The sequence below is a fragment of the Trichosurus vulpecula genome, chromosome 1 (genome assembly GCF_011100635.1).
Source record: "Trichosurus vulpecula isolate mTriVul1 chromosome 1, mTriVul1.pri, whole genome shotgun sequence".
NCBI lineage: Eukaryota > Metazoa > Chordata > Mammalia > Diprotodontia > Phalangeridae > Trichosurus > Trichosurus vulpecula.
Window position 1 is genome coordinate 394,356,289 of NC_050573.1, and position 17,940 is coordinate 394,374,228.

At 40.6% G+C, this 17,940-nt stretch overlaps 1 protein-coding gene across 1 annotated transcript in view; it reads left to right on the top strand.

The window, feature by feature from the left end:
• The first annotated feature begins 1,059 nt into the window (after positions 1 to 1,059).
• LOC118838913 (O-acyltransferase like protein) overlaps positions 1,060 to 17,940 on the top strand; it is a 90,258-nt gene continuing 73,377 nt past the window's right edge. The window contains 3 exon segments of the mRNA XM_036746297.1: positions 1,060 to 1,164; positions 2,181 to 2,335; positions 2,337 to 2,374. Coding sequence (XP_036602192.1) covers positions 1,060 to 1,164; positions 2,181 to 2,335; positions 2,337 to 2,374 — 298 coding nt within the window.

The window sequence follows — 17,940 nt, forward strand, 5'->3', positions numbered from 1 at the left end:
GAGTTTGTTCTAATATTTCTTACTATCTTATGAAGCCATTTATTTCTATTTGGTCCCTTCTAATTTTAAGGGAGTCTATTACTTTGATAAGGGTAAGCATTTTCTCTTCTAAGCTATTTATTCTCTTTTCTATTCTTTACTCCAGAAAAGTTTTTTTTTTAATTTCTTTTTTAATCTCTTGCTTTATTTCTTCTAGGTATTCATGAAGTCTTTGTGGAAAATCCATTTTTTCCTTTGAATCTCTGCTTGAAATTATTACAGTGATAGTCACTTTTTAGTTTGGGTTTTTGGTATATCTCTAGATCTATAATAGTTCTTTATGGTAGTTGGTGTTTTCTTGGTTTTACTCATCTCTGCAATCTTATTTCCCTAACTGAAGGTTAGTGTCAGGGACAGGCCCTGCCCCCTGCCGCACTTTTGAGTGCAGTTGCGGGTGTTAGTTATTCTTGATCTGGGCTACTCAGGTTCCTGTGTTAACCCCTACCTCCTGGGGTTAAGTAACTTTGGAAACAGATATTTGAGGTTCAGAGCACTGGATGTGCATGACTTCCTATGGCATCTCAGGAGAAATAACGCAAAGGTCCTTGGAGCCTTGCTAGGATGTCCTATTCTGAGGGCCACCAAACCCGTGGGCCAGCTAGGTGGCACAATGGATAGGGCATCTGGCAGGAAGGTCTGAGTTCAAATATGACCTCAGACTTTTACTAGCTGTGTGACTCTGGGTAAGTCACTTAACCCTACTTGCCTCAGTTTCCTCATCTGTAAATGAGCTAGAGAAGGAAATGGCAAATCATTCCAGTATGTTTGCCAAAAAAAAAACCCCAAATGGGGTGATGAATAGTTGGACAGGATTGAAGAACAACAACAGCAAGGGCCAAGCTCACACTGGTCACTGCCACTATTGATGGCTTCCAAGGTCCCCTGGTGTGGGATTTCAACCACCCAGCTTACTGGGAAAGCCCTCAACTCTTGCTGACTCCAAATACAGAGCCCTGCAGGCTACTGGTGCCTCTATCCTTTCTATGATCTTGCTGGGCTGCTGCTGGCTTGTTTGCAGAGATGTACAGGAGCCAACTCAAGCTCCCTGAGCTAATTCTTAAATTTTCAGAAACTGGCAAAGCTACAAACCAGGACTTGAGTTATTATTTTGTTGACTGTCTAAACGTAAGAAGGTGACAGAGAAAATGTTAATAATGCAGATTAAACTTAAAAGTGTGTTCAGCATACATTTTTCCTGACGTGCAGGTTGTTAAACATTTACCAGCACACCCTTGATTGTTTATACTGGCGTTAACTTTGCTGGGGGTTGGTTCTCTTTCCTGTTGCCTATGGGAATCTGGCTAACTTTTTACATTGTTCTGGGCATAGAAGAAGTAACTTGCTCTACTTTCGCATTAGAGTTCTTCATCAATGAAGTTAGTTTTGTGAAAAATAAAATTTATACTACCTCATTTTCTGACTTGAATTTTCCTCCCCAAAAATCACGTCTACCACAAATCTGATTCAAGAATATATCAATTCCCAAGGAAATTAAGGACATATATTTCTATAAAAAGTTTGACACAACAGACTATATGTATAAAAATATGCACAATAATTGTTTTCTTAGTGTTTGTCTGCTTTAAGGAGCACTCTACCTTTCTATAGGGTAACACTCCTCTGTTCCCAGCCTACTCTTCATACTCACTGTACACCAGTGGTGTTAAATGTAAGCAGAAATGAGAGGGCCACAACAGTTGTTTCCTTAGTGTTTATCTATTTTAAGAGTCAAATTTACGGGCATTCTTGAGCAAAAAATGAGTGTTACCATTGAGAATTTTAAGTGGAACATACTTTATATATTTAAAACCCCAGAATGTAACACGGAGCTTTCCAACTAAAGGAAACTAGACTTTTCTATATGAAAGGGACATTTTGATCTGCATAACTAATGGAAGCCAGGTGCTCTAAAGAACACATGAATCCAGAGTTCTATTACTATTCTATTCAATTCAGTTCAATTCTAGATTACTATTCTATTCAATAGTAATAAGTTGTGTGTAAATTGCCTTCCGTGCTTTGTTCCTCTTGGCTGTTCTGCAGGTGTTGGAGACAGCACAGCCTGTCCCTGAAAGTTAAGAGAAAGAATGATCACATTTTCTTCTTATGCACAGTCTAAGGCCACTGTTCCATAAATATAGGGTTCTGCCTTGGAGAAGAGCACTCCATTTGGACAGGTGAAAGGGAAAATGATCATCTCCATGTTGTTAGCACTTTGGCTCCTTCTTCATTGGTCTTGTGCCTTTCCTGCAAGAAACCTTTCTTTGAGATGTTTTCAAGACACTGATGAGTTCCTTTCTGAATTCAGTAGTTCCCAAGGCTTATGCAATAAAAAGTACGTGGGCTTTGGCAGGGGCTGCAGGGCAGTTATAAGTGGGTAGATTTGGAAACTGACATGTGACTAGCCCAAGGACTGTGCAGTTGTTCATACTGGGAGATGTAGAGGAAAGAGTACTAGATGTGTAGTCAGGAGGCAGGTTGGAATCCTGTCTTATAGAGTTATTCATTATAGGATCCTGAATAAGTCACTTAAGCTCTCTCAGCCTCAATTTCCTCTTCTATAAAATAGGAATACCATTATAATAATTACTATATAAGGCTGCTATAAAACTTACAGGAGATAATGTATGCAAAGCACTTTGCAGAAGTTAAAACACTAGAAAATGTCAATATTATTATTGCTAATACTTCAATATTCAAGAATTCCCCAAAGAAAACAGATAAACAATAGAGGGGAAAACAAACCGGCTTTCCCCACTTGCAGTGGGATCCTGTTCTCAGTTTCCTTATCGATAAAAGAAGGTTGGATTGATTGATTCTATTGTCTTTTTTTTTGAAGTTTTTACATAGTTTATTTATGCTCTGATGAAAAATTATCTTCATGGATAAACATCATCCATAGTGCCTTTTATTCTGTCTTTTTGCCAGCACTGACATTTGCTTTTGCAGCACCCCCGACTTTCTGCGTTCCTTTCTCTGCTTTCTTGATGTCTTTTTCTTCTCATACAGGCCATGCCTTGCAAGTCTGTGCTTTGGTTCATTTTTCTTTGCACAGTCAGGAGAATCATAAATCATGCCAAAGCCTGTTGTTTTGCCCCCACCAAAATGGTTTCTGAATCCAAAGACAAAAATGACGTGGGGAGTTGTCTTGTACACCTGGGGCAGTTTTTCTCGAATTTCAGTCTTGGGCACTGTGCGCTTTCCAGGATGAAGGACATCTATTACCATCTGTTTATGCTGAAGAAGTCTGTTTGTCATGAACTTCCTGGCTCTGATGGTTACAGTTTCATTCGTGGTGGCAGCTGGCTCCTTGAGCAGCAGGAGAGGGAAAGAATAACTTACAGAGTAACACTCCTCTGTTCCTAGCCTACCCCTCACACTTACTGCATACCAGTGGTGTCAAATGCAAAGAGAAATGGGGTGCACTAAACCATGTAGAAAGATCTCTGCTGGCAGCATTTTAACTTTGAAAACCACACATTAATGTTATTTATGTTCCATTGTATTTTTATTTATTTTGTTAAATGTTTTCCAATTATGTTGGGAAATTGAGGTGTTTGGTTTTTGAAGGTGACTCCAAATGATTGCAAACCTAACCAGAAGGAATTGTGTTAGGACTAGCTTCTGTAACAGGATTAAAAGTTATTTCAAAACATATGCTTGTTGTTTTAACAAGCAATTCATTTCAACAAACATTTCTGTTGACTAATTGAAATGAATAACACTCTACTGAACAGTAAGAAATGACTCTTTAATCTTGGTTTCTTGATGTCTGGCCTAATCTATAAAGTGAATTCATTCTCTCATTTTTCAGGCATTAAGTCCTGCTTCCTAAATAGCCCATTAAAAAATCCTATAGAGTGTTGTTAATGAATCTGTACAGTGGTCAAAGCTGGGGGGAGAAGCGGTAAGGAGTGTTGGCCAAGCTTCTGTGTAGGGAAGAGAGATAAAGTGGTAAGCAATATTTTTGCTTCATTGATTTCCCAAAATTATTCTCCATGATAGCTCACAAACTCAACTAAACAGAAAGCACCCAGAGCTTCTCCCATGGGGTGGGACAAAAACAAATATATAGAATTATAGAATCAAAAGAATGCTAAATTATCTGGAAGGAATTCGGTGATTATCTAATCCATTCCTCTCATTTGACAGTTGAGGAAACTGAGACCTAGAGGGGTGAGTCAGTTTGCCCAAGGCCACACCAAATGTTTCATTTGTAAAGAGGTAGCACAGAATGAACACTAATATAAGAGATCTCATTTTGGGCTGTGTTTGGTTGTGAGCACAGTATTTCAGGAAGAATATTTATAAACTAGAGAACTTAGAGAGAAAGACATCCAAGATAGTGAAGGGTCTTGACATCATGCCATGTGAAGAACTGAGGATGTTTAGCTGCAGAAGACTTGGGGGATGTGTTAACTATTTTCAGATTTTCAAAGCGTGTTCACTTGGAAGAGAGATTGATTTTGTTATGTGCAGTTTTAGAAGGCAGGAGTTGGAACAGTGAGTAGATGCTACAAAGAGGCAGATTTTAGCTCTATACAAGGAAAAATATTCTAACTATTGGAGCTTTCTGAAGGTGGAATACACTACCTTGAGAAGTCGTGGGTTTTCCCTCATTCGTGGTTTTCAGGCAAAGACGAAAGGATTAATTTTTGGAGATGCTATAGAGGGAATTCTTGGCTAGGTATGGGTCAGACTGGGCGATCTGTGAGGTCCCTTCCAATGTATTCCATGAGACAACCTGGGTTCCAGTCCTGACTCTACAACTAGTTATGTAACTTTAGTCAAGTCACCTTCTCTGTCTGCATCTGTTTCTTCATCTATAACAGGGCTGTCCAAAATGCAGTCCAGGGGCCCATGTGGCCTGCAGTGTGATTTATGCAGCCCACCTGCAAGCATAGAAATTTACATAAATGCTTTAGTAAACAAAGCCCAGCTACCTCAGAGCTCTCACTAAAGTGGGAAATCAAAATATATTGTCTATTGTTTCAATAAAAACCTAAGGTTGGACAGCCCTGATCTATAAAATGAGACAGATGGATTGAGCCATTGATGCTGTCTTCCTACAGAAGACTATTCCTCCCTTCTGGGCCTCCTCTTCATCCTCACTGTAGACCAGTGGGGTCAAACTCAGATAGAGATGGGAGCCACTAAACCATGTATGTTGACTTGGAAACCCAGCTATTGACATTGTCTGTGTTCTGTTATATTTTTGTTTATTTTATTAAATGTTTCCCAATTACATTTTAATCTGGTTTTGACAGCACTTGGGAGTGTTGTCTACCAGTGCTGGACACCTCTGTAGACAACATGGGTGGCCATCCTAGTGCCTTATACATAGTGTACATGAGTAAATATTCACTGAATTTGACTGTGATGTCAATGGAAACCCAGAGCTAAGACAAAGCGTAAAGGGGCGTGTGTGTGTGTGTGTGTGTGTGTGTGTGTGTGTGTGTGTGTAAAAAGTTCATTCTTTTCCAATATAGAATGATTAAAATGATAATTTCCATTTCTATGCATGTTTTGGACCCACGTCCTGCGTTATTATAAGCATACAATGATAACAATAAGGATATACTTTATTTCAATAAACAATAACAATGCAGGAAAAACCAGTTGCATTAACAACGACTTATTCATGACAACATATAATTTGAAACACTCGCCTTTTCTGCTAGCTGTCAGATAACTCTATTCTTATTTAAGAAAAATATAAGCGGTAATTCCAACAAACAAAGTAGTTTCAATGACTATTTCTTGAATCGATGGGTTTGTCTGATGTTGACTAGGAGTGGTCTGGTAACCTGAAGGCCAAATCTGGAGGCTGGACCAGACCTAGTTCAGAGCAGCCTCTGCTGATGTGATGATGACCCAGTTCTGTTGTCTCCAGTTCCATTCCATTTCAACTACGTGTCTTACTGCTCCATTGCTCGATTATCACGTCAAGAAGGTTGAATCATGTGTAGGATTCTGAAAACTGGCCATTGATGGTGAAGAGTGGGGGCGAGGCGGGGCGAAGAAATAGCATGTTTTCTTTTGCAAAGCTAAAAATAGGACTGGAGTTATCTGGGCCCAAAATGAATAGTATGAATCATTGTGTCAGTTGGCCACATGGGGAATATGATTTAGGTCCCTGCGTGTCTGAACTGATTTTCGTTCTCATGTAGGAGCTAGTACTGGTTTAAGCAGTGTCTGCTCTTGAAGTTGGGGTGTCTTTTGAAGCATAGTTGGGGATTCTGTCACATCTTTTCAACTGGGTTTTTCTAGTAATATGGTAATTCTTAGCAAGAAAAAAAAGGAGGAGCTAATCAGCAAGCAATGACTGCTAATAGTGGTGATCAATAAATGAGTAAACTAACGGGTAGGTATTCATGGAGAAATCCCTGGATTATGTGCCTACAGGTGTCAAACTCAGAAACTGGAGCCTCTTAAACATACATAAGGGTTACACAGGACACACACTGACTTAATTTTCAAATGTAATATTTTCTGGGGTTTTTTTGTATATTTACTTATTTTGTTAAATATTTCCTAATTACATTTTAATCTAGTTTAGAGCACACTCTGGAGTGGTGCTAGGCCCCAAGCAGCATGTTTAACACCTCTGGTATGATGAATGAAGAGCTGGCCTTGAAGCCAGGAAGACCTGCATTCAGGTCCTGCCTATGGTACATACAACCTGTGAGATCCAGGGCAAGTCACAAATTCTCAGTACTCTATAGGCAACTCTTTAAATTGGAGAGAGAATGAGAGCACTGTTTCCTATTGGTAGAGAGAGACTGCTCATCTGGAAGCCCCAAAAAGCAATGGGCAAGTTACTTCACTTCTGTTTGCCTCAGTTTACTCAAATGTAAAATAGAGAAATAAAAGTACCTACCTCAGGGTTTTGGTGAGGATTAGATGAAATAATGTTTGTAAAATTGTTAGCACAGTGTCTGACATGTATAGGCACTATATAAATGCTAATTCCTACTCCCCCCCTCTCCTCAATGGATTCACAAGTCCAGTCCCTATCCTTATGTGCCCAAGTTACAGATAAACTTTAGGGGTTGGACTATGAAGAAGTATATGGCACAATCCTTGTCCTAATGAAACTTACAATTTTGTGGGAAAGGAAGGAAGGAAGGAAACAAATTTTATTAAATGCCTACTGTGTGCCAGGCAACACTTTGTGGGGGGGGGTAGGTGCTATTGCTTTCCCCATTTTTTTACAGTTGAGGAAGCTGAGGCAACCAGAGATTTGCCCACAATCTTGCAGCTATTAAGTGTCCGAGGCCAGATTTTAAGTCCGATCTTCCTGATTCTGGGCCTAGAGCTCTATCCACTGTACCACCTACCTGCCCAGACATAGGAGAACAATAACATTATAAATGGGGGAAAATGCTCAGTAGTATTTAAGCATAGTTAGAGTTAGGGGAAGGGAGAGATGCCTAGAGTAATCAGAAAAGGCCTCATAAAGGAGGAACGGAGACTCAAGATGGGCTTTGATTGTCACATAGGGGTAGATAAGGTGAAGGGAAATGAGAAGGCTGTTCAGGTGGTAGAAACTGCATCAGTAAAGACACATACGTAGCAGGAAGCTTAACATGTGAGCAGGTTAATAAAGAGTACAGAACATGAATATATATATATATGTGCCTATGTATATGTATACACACATACACATATATACACACATACAGACAGACATATATGTGTACACACACACACACACACACACACACATACATATCTGAGGAAAATAAGTTTGAACAGGTAGGGTGAAGCCAGATTACAGAAAGATAAACAGAGAAATTTAGACTGGTTCCAATGAAATGGAGAGACAGAGGCAGGCTGCAGGAAGGGATACCTACTGAATAGTCTATTAAGATAATTCAGGTGTGAGGGTGAAGGTCCATCTCTTCCACTCTGCTGCTCCCCCACTCTGCTTTCAAATGAATTCAGGCCTTCCCTATCTCAAAAAAACAAAATCCAACCACTTTAGCATTCTGTTGGCTCCAAAAGCTACCCTTCTATTTCTCCACTTCCTGTACCTGGCAAACCCCTGTTTTGATGACTCGGTTTCCTCACCACCCACGCTTTCCCTTACAATTGAGGCTCCATTCCCTTACTCTTATCTTCTCTCTCAGAGATCTCCAGTGACCTTCCTCTAGCTCAGCTGCTAGTCCTCATTCTATTTGACTTCTCTGTGATGCTTAATACAACGATTTTCTTTCTTGAGACTCCTCACTTCTATTGTACTGTGGTACTGACTTTTCCTGGGAGTTCCTCCTATGTTTTAGTTTCTTTCTTCTTGGTCCCCTCTGATAATTCTTTTTCTTTTTAATATGAGTCTGTGCCAAGGCTAGTCTCTGGCTTCTTTTACAAATTAGTTTATGTTCTAAATTAGTGTGACTCCCCATTCCACTTCTCTGTCTTCCTTCCTTCCTTTCTTCCTTCCTTCCTTCCTTCTTTCCTTCCTTCCTTCTTTCCTTCCTCCCCTCTCCTTCCCTCTCCTCCCCTCCCCTCCCCTCTCTTCTCCTCTTCTCTCCTCTCCTCTTCCCTCCTCCCCTCCCCTCTCCTCTCTTCTCCACTTCTCTTCTCTCCTCTCCTCTCCTTTCCTCTTCTCCCCTGCCCTCTCCTCCCCTCCCCTCCCCTCTCTTCTCCTCTCCTCTCCTCTCCTCTCCTCTCCTCTCCTTTCCTCTCATCTCCATAGATTGAAGCATATTTTTCTCATTCTTTTTTTTGCTTTTTTTTCACAACATGGCTAATGTGGAAATGTTTTGCATGATTTCATATGTATAATGGGTATTGTATTTCTTGCCTTCTCAATGGGTGGGGAAGGATGGAGGAAGGGACAGAAGTTGGAATTGAAAGTAAAAATTAAAAAACTAAAACAAAAAACCAAAATACCGTCTTTATTTGGGCCTTCATTACCTTTCTCCGCAAAATATAGTCCCTTGCCACCTCATATCTGCAGTATCTCTCCTCCCCAAACAGAAGAACCGGGAGGAACTCGATAATAAGAGGAAGGGGCTGGCATAGAGAAGAGATACTCCAGGGTGAGAAGACCACGGAGAAGGATGCACATTACTGGGTTAGGAGGCTGCAGGCACTGAGGGAGGGTCCAGCATGAGCCTGCAGCTGGGGCATGGTGTTAAAGTCTAAAAAGTTAGCACAGCCATTAAGGGTGTGAGATTTTTAAAAATTAGGATTTAGAGCTGAAAGGGACCTTAGATCATTCAAACCTCTGTCATAAAACTGTCACCCATTTAGTCACACTGCTCATATCCCCTTTGCCCCAAGAGGAATGGCAGGTTTAGAGGAAAAGGATGGTGAGAATTATTTGGACCTCATTGAGTTTGACGACACATCCATCAAGCAATTGGAAATGAGCAGAGAGCTCGAGGGAGCTAATAAGGGAAGCGTTACTGATTTGGGAATCATCTGCGTAGAAGTGATGATTGAAACCCCAGGAGCAGTTGAGGTCACCAAAGGAGAAAGTACCTATAAGGAAAGTAAGAGACCCTATTTAGGAAAGAGCCTTGGGGTTTACCCCCTCCTGGAAATTCCGAGAAGGGGAAGGAAAAAAGACTCAGCCGAGGAAACAGAGAAGGTGGGGAGGAGTCCAGCTGCAGTTTATCTAGGGGAAGCTGAAAGGCAGTGCCAGCTAGAAAAAAAGCAGACCTTTCCGTAAGAAGCCAAGCACCACAAATTGCATTGGTCTCAAAACTACACTCTTCTATGCTCTCTCCCACGTCTAACCATCCTGCCTGGACTAAAAATCACCCCCCTTCAGTTCTTACTGGCTATATGACTTTAGCGAATCACTTCACCTCTGGGCTTCAGTTTCCTTATCTATAAACCAAGAGGATTAGATTAGAGAATTTCTAGGGTTCCTTTTGAGCTTCAAATTGAAGACTGTAACTATTTCTGTTGATAACTGAAACTCTGTGTTGGGGTAAAAAAAAATCAACAGACCAGGAGTTAGGGACCAGGTCTGGCTCTGTTGCTGGCGCCGTTGGCACAGCACTTATCTTCTAGGGGATTCATCTTCTTCTTCTAGAGAATGAAAGCGCTGAGTTAGGCGATGCCTTCTAGTTATAACATTCTATGATATTCTGACCCTTTTTAGGAAAAACAAGTTTTCTTTCCCAGATCTACAGTATAAAGTCATAGGCTGGAAGTAACCCTAGATAACCTAGCCTGACCTCTTCTTTCACAGTGAAGGAGTGAAGGGTCAGGGGTTAAGGGACTTCAATAAGGTCATACAGGACATAAGCAGAAATGTCAACTTCAAACCAGAGTCCTCTGACTCAAGCGCCATTAATCTTTCCACTGTACTATGTGAATTCTTTAAGTCCACATTCCGTTCCACAGCCTAATTTATGAGGCTTTCCATAGCCTAGTAGCCCATACTGCCTGTGCAAACTAACCTCCCCCACTTCTCAACAGGAACCTTGTACTTCTGCCTTCGTCTCTTCACTATCCTCCCAAAGTCACATCACACTCATTCTTGACCGTAAGACTTGTTGAAATACTCCCATTCTAGAGTTCCGTTCCTTCAGTCAGAACCTGGCATTGAATACTTAGCCCAAGTTTCACTTCCTCCATAATGTCCTCCTCTGACTCATCTAACTCATGTTGACCTCCTCTGCCTCTGAATGGCAGTCACCATATCATTCATTCACTTTGGTGCTGCCTTTCATTGCTGGTTATTAAAGTGTCTTCTGTGTGTCAGTTTTATCTCTCCATTAGATCAGAAGTTCATGAAGGGCAAGAAGACTGTGAAGAATGATAGGATTTAAAGGTCATTTAATCCAGCCCCTTTATTGTCATTTTTAAGCTATAATTTCTATTTTCAGCTGTAATCTTTTATTTTTAACTAAATTATATTTTTAATTACTAATCATTTATTTTTCTCTACTTTCCACCTACCACCCACTTTTTCCTATGAATAATGTTTTATTTCTCCTCTCAATTACATGTAAAAACAATTTTTAACATTTAAAAAAATTTTTGAGTTCTAAATTCTCTGCCTCCTTCCCTTTCTCTCCTCCCCCCTCCCTGAGATGGTAAGCAATTTGATATAGATTGTATACATGCTACTAACCATTTCTTTTAGAAAAAAGAAATAAGAACACATCCCTTGTAACAAGTAAGTATAATTAAGCAAAGCGAATCCTATAACTCGCATGTCCCAAAATGTGACTCATTCTGAATATTTAGTCACCTCTCTGTCAAGTGGTAGGTAACATTCTTCATCATCAGTGTTCTGGATTCATTCACTGATAATTCTTCAAGTTTTTCCAAATTCTTCATTTTTACATTTATATTACAGTATACATCCTTCTCATTCTACTCTCTTTGTTTTACATGAGTTCATACAAATCTTCCCAGGTTTCTCTAAAATGATTTCTTGTCATTTTTAGTCCAATAGTATTCCATGATATTGTCATACCATAACTTTTTTGGCCATTTCCAAATTGAAGAGCACTTTCTTAGTTTCCAGTTCTTTGCCACCCTAAAAAAAAGTTGCTCTAAATTTTTAGTTCTATAGGACCTTATCCTCTTTTTTGATCTGGCCTAGTTGTGGCATCTCTGGAGCTAAGGGTATGCGGCATAACAACTTTCCCCATCCCTTCATCTTGCAGATGAAGAAGCTAACACCCAGACAGGAAGTGACTTGCTGAAGGCCACACAGGCAATAAGTGACAGACCAGAGAGGTGCTCTCCTTTCATCTCCCCCAAGTGTCTCGCCCAGTACTATTCACACCTGGTTCACAGGAGAGCTTTTACTTTCCTCTGAGGGAAGTACTTTCCTCTTTCTCCTCAACTACAACCAACTCTGGATTTGTTAGGGGCTCATTATCTAGCCTGTAAATTATTCAGGCTCTGTGTCTAACTGGATTCTCCTCCTGCTGTCTAACTTCAGTCCCTTTGAGCAACTGTTCATTTTGGAGATGGAACCAATAAAGAGAGGGGGCAAAATGCAAGTCAATCTGTTAAAAAGTTTTTCAGGGAGAGAGTTGACACTGTTGTCTGAGATGACATTTGTGGATCATCTGTGGCTTTCAACTTTCTACCTCCAATTCCATGGAGAGTTAAGAGTTGGAAGTATTTCTCAACCATCCTCTTGAATGAAATAGATAGCATTTAATATTAAGCCAGGCTCATAACTATAGCACTGTTAACTGGCTGAAACTGGCCTCTGACCTGTGGACGGCCAGAGCCCAACAGAGCAGGCTAGAGACAGGAGAGTCAGAAATCAAACAGAAGTTTAATTTCAAAATGAGGGAAATGGCTTGAAGGCAAGCACACGGATGCTGGGGCCTTGCCCTTAGTGGGGGGACCCTCTTTAGTGTGGCTGAATCTTGATTTATGTATTTGTGGCTAGACAAAGAGTCAAAACAGCATAGTGTAACAACAGTGTTTATGTACAATGGCAAAAATGAGGCCCAACAGCAACAGTGAGGCAAGGTTGTCTAGTGACAAAAAGTCTGTTCATGTCTTCATGTTCATGTTCATGTCAGCGATTCACCTGTGGGCCTGTTGGTGCTTGCCCAAGTTCAGGGACCATCAGATCCAGAAGGTGAGGACAAAGACTTGTTGTTATGTCAAGCCCAGGGCAAAGTTTGCTTGCTGGAACTTGGCTCTGGAAAACAGAGTGTCTCCTAATATCTTGACATTTCCCCTTTTGGTCAAAGGTGGGAGTCTGAAAGAACCCCTACCCTTCTGGCCAATAAAGAAGAGGTAAGTATAAACCAAAATGCCACAAGAGGCCAGTTGGACCAAGACAAGATGTTGCCCAGGGGGTTAATTCCTTGAGGGGACCCGTAGGGGAACTATGTCCCAGGGATTGCTAGCCGTTGTTTGCTTGCAAGCAGAAAAGAGAGGGGGGCCAAGAATGATTGTAGAGGGAGAAAATGCTGACACATGCTTCAATCAGGGCCGTGGTGGCTAGGCACATAACAAAAGGGAAGAGGAAAAATAACTAAGACAGTATACTCAACTCTTGTCCAGAACAGCTGTCTCTTCTGGATGTTGGCTGCTTCTGGGTCCATACTAGATAAATCTTGAGGTCCTTGGAGGGTTATGCCATCTATTCAGAAGTAGGGGTTTTTTTCAGATGATCCAGGAGTTCATACCCATAAGTTTGGCAGCCGTAGGAGTAGTCAGAAGGACCTAGTAGGGGCCCCTAGCTTGAGATGTACAATTGTGAGAAAACTTCTTTCATCAATGTTTAGATCAGAGTTTCTGGTCAGCAACCTTGGTTAAAGATCTCTAAACAGCACATAGAGATGTCTGATTTCCCAGCCACACAGGGCTAGTTTCAAACAACACAATAAGGTTTTCTCACAATTCCCATAATTGCATAATTATAAGTCAGGTCACTTTAATGTCATGTTACAGATCAAACTGCTTGGAGGACTCACAATGGACTAGTTTTGAGAAGGGAGATTTACATGTCACCAAGGTAACTAAGAAAACAAGAGAACTTAAATACAAACCATTCAAAGCAATACAGTAATTATCACCAGTGTTAACTAACATCAAGTCTGCCTGTATCCTAGTAACCATTCTCAATATCCATTTAACTAGCACATTTTGAGTCTCAGATATCTCACGTAGTTTTCTGGTCCCTAGATAACTTTTCTTGGACAATAGGCTTTATTCTCAGGACAGCTCTAAAGGGGGCTCTGCTTCTCTGGTTCCCAATCTAGAGGTTCCTCGATAATTCTGACTTGATATAATTTAGTATAATCACTTAAATGTGGTTCTTCAATCTTCAAACTTCAGAGAATTTTAGTTTATATACGATTTGCTGTTTCTATCCTTACCTAAATCTTGTACCTGATATAAGAATCTTTTAAAAATTTATGAGAATCTAACCATAAAATGAGCTCTTTTGTCCTTTAAAATCATCAGACAGATACTTTAATAATGGGAAAATAATTTCACTTTCTTTACCATTATCCACGCAATTTATGTGTATGTGTAAAATATTAATCCAGTTTTGAGAACTTATTACTAAAACATGTCACAGAGTGTTAAAAGGAAGATCCAGGATTAACCAGGTGGGAATTTTCCTTTTCAGAAGGGAAATAGAGTCAGAAAGATCCTACATAGACTCTACCAAAGCCATCCCCAAAATCTTTCCTAGGCACAGATATCCGCCTTTAGCAGTTTCCAGACTGTAGCACATGCCATTTGCTATATTGTCTTCATGACAATTCAGACAACTATCCCTATAATCAAAACTCAAAACAGTAGTAAATTACAGTCCCAAGAATTTTTACCTTAAATAGCAAAATTTCACTAACCTTTACTTATAAATTAAAACTACCCTTATTCTGGGGCTTCCCTCACAGCAAATAAATAATACTCATTATTAATATGTTGAAGCTACATCTTTAACTTACCATATACACTTTCATAAAAGCCAAGAATTTTAAATGAAAATTTGCTATTATATATATTTATTATTACCTGCTTTATAACAACATATACCCCATTAAATATTTAACAGTTTTCTAATATCTATTTTTATCACATCCTTTTAAAAGCCCGATTCATTGGTAACAGCATCCACTTTAGTGTGGCAGAACCTTGATTTATATTCTTGTGGCTAGACAGAGCCAAACAGTGTAGTGTAACAACCGTGGTGAGACATAACAGCAACAGTGAGGCAAGGTTGTCTAGTGACAAAAAGTCTGTTCATAGCCGGCTTTGTGTCTGGGCCTGTTGGTACTTGCCCAAGCTCAGGGACCATCAGCTCATCCAGAGGGTGAGTGCAAAGGATTGTTGTTATGTCAAGCTCAGGGCACAGCCTGCTGGCCAGGTCTTAGCTCTGGAAAACAGGGTGCCTCCCAATATCTTGACAGTGCTTAGTAAAAGGGTGGAAGATGGGAACCTCATTTGGTGATGCTTGGGCTCCAGCCACAAGCTCCTCCCTCCCTCAGTTAATGATATTTATGTACTCCAAAACTATCTCCTGGGCTACGTTAGTACAAAATTTATGCATTTAGCCCTGGTTTAGACATAATAAAAAGCTTTGTATCATATTCAATGCAGATTCAGATAGCCTTCTACCAAAAGAATTCAACCAGTCAAAAAATCCCCTTTCATGTGTATAGCCTATGAAGTGTCTCAAGGGTGGGGATCAGGTCTGATTCTCCTTTGGATCCTCAAAGTTTGCCTAGAACAGGCTTCTACACACAGCAACCAAATGGCCATGACAAAGCCCATCGTTGTTATGAATGACCCTGGAAGAATCCCTGCTCTGAGACCCTTCACCAGAGCCTCCAAAACAGAGACTGAAGGAGCAGATCCTAGGCTGGTTCATCAATTGATCAATCAACATTGATTGAGTACCTACTATGTGCCAGGCTCTGTACTAAGAGCTGATTGAAAGGGGAGCAGTTCTTGACCATCCTGCCTGGAGGAACAGGACTTGGTAAAGTCTAAAAGTGAAGGAAACAGTGAGGAGAGGAAGAAGTCTCTATGGAGATCGTGACCCTAATGCTTTGGGAGGAAGCTTTGCTTTCTCAAGATAATGCCCTTCTCCAAGTAAGGAGTCCAGGTAAGGAACTGGAGAGAATGAATTCTGAGTCCCTAACAGCAAGACTCCCCAAGTGCAAATATCATCTCATTTGATCCTCACAAGCCTGAGAGGTGAATGCTGCAATTATTCCCATTTTAAAGGTTTGGAAACTGAGGCAAACAGAGGTTAAGGGACTTGCCCAGGGGTCAGATAGGTGGCACAGTGGATAGAGCCTGGAGTCAGGAAGATTCATCTTCTTGAGTTCAAATCCGGCCTCAGACACTTACTAGCTGTGTGACCCCCGGGCAAGTCACTTAGCCCTGTTTGCCTCAGTTTCCTCATCTGTAAAATACGAGAGAAGGAAATGGCAAACCACTCTGGTATCTTTGCTAAGAAAACTCCCAATGGGATCACAAAGAGTCAGACACAACTGAAAAACAACAAAGTGACTTGCCCAGAGTCACACTGCTAAGAAGTGTCCAAGGCTAGATTTGAACTTAAATCTTCCTGACTCTAGGCCCAGTGCTGTAGCCACTGTGCCACCAGGCTGCTTCCTATTTTGATGCGTTTGCCAAGGCCATTGCCATCCCTTCCTAAAATGCACTTCCTTCTCATCTCTGCTGTTCACAATCCTTATCTCGCTTACAGTTTACCTCAGGTGTCACCTCCCACAAAAAAGTTCTTCTTCATCCCTCCGGCTAGCACCTTGCTTCCCCCAAATGACTCATATTTACTTTGTAGACAAGCACCAGCATCTCATAAGAGACAGAGAGCTGGCTTTGGAACTGGGAAGATCTGGGATCGAGTCCTGCCTCTCGCACATTGGCTGTGTGGTAACGGGTAAGTCACTTAACCTCTCAGTGCTCTCCATGACTCTCTAAGATGATAAATTTAAAAAAAAAGCCTACCTAAATTGTTAGAGGGTTTTTCCTCATCAGGGAGTTCTTTACAGCAATAAACAGCAGGTCAAGTTTCCATCCCTATTTTTTTTGTGTGTTTACTTTTCTATGTTAACCTGTCTCCTCCCAATAGAACGTAAGCTCCCCAAGGGTGGGGATTTTGTTTTCTCTTTGTATACTCAAGGCCTGACATAGTACTTTGCACGTAGTAAACGCTTAATGTGTGCTCATTGAATAAATTAATGAAAAAGTGATAATCACAGTGCTGTCTGAAAATAGTGATTACCACATTGGTACCTTCAATAATTAGATACTTAATAAATTGCTAAATTGAATTTCTCTTAGGATTTTTAGTGGAACATTTCAGAAGGCTGGTGGATTGTAAGAACATCTATTCTTATAATCTTGATATATAAGTTTGAGGTTTACAAAGTCCTTTACAAGGCCCCCATTACACATATATGATTTCATCTGATCTTTGCAACAGACATGTAAGACAATTATTATCTCCATTTCACAGATGAGGAAACAGATTCAGAGAGGTGATGTGTATGCCCATCCCATGGCTAGCCAGTGTCAGAGGCAAGATGTATCCTAGGTCTTTCCTGACTCCGAATTTAGCACTAGAATCACACAACTGGAAATAACTAGTTCAATTCCCTTTCTCAACGATGAGGAAACGGATGCTCAAACAGGAAAAATTAAGTGACTCATCTGAGGTTGTACAGCTAGTTAGTAGCAGAGGAGTGAGTCAAAATTCCTACTCCTCCTAGATTACACTGCTGTTGTTAAATGACATAAATGGCCCTTTGGAGAAAGATTGGGTTTCAAATTGTGTTTATAAATTATCATTCAAGGGAGCTGTTTCTCTATGACTTACTCCTATGCTGCTCCATTTTGGTAAGGTGGACCAAGCACTGGGCTGTGTGACTCCTTAGATTAGTCGTGTGGTGTTGAATCAGTTGATTAACCGGTAAGGTGTCTCCATCTGTCAGATGGGGGGTGGATCAGCTGGTGTCTAAGTTCCCTGCCTGCTCAGATATTATTGGAGGATATTGTTGCCTCAGATTTTCCAGGTAGATGACACATTATGGCATTTTAAGGTGCCTTGATCAAGATTTTTATTTCTTTTCCATCCCATCTCAGAGACTAATATCTGATAATGTCTCTACAATTCCATTTGGAAAAGGAAATGTGGCTGCCGCTACTCCGACATAATTGAAATGAATTGTTTTTAATCTTTGGGAAATGAAAATTTGTAGTGAGCACGATGTTACTTTATATAGCAGGTGCCTCTAATCATCACTTTTCTTTTTCCTCCTTCTCTTCATCATCATCATCATAATACATTTTAATGCGGAGGTGCCCCTAGGTCTCTTGTGGCCACAATAACAGCATATTAAAGAGATAACTAGAAAAGGGCAATATGCTCAAGAGAGTCCATAATAAGAAAGGAAACAAATAGAATGCAACCCT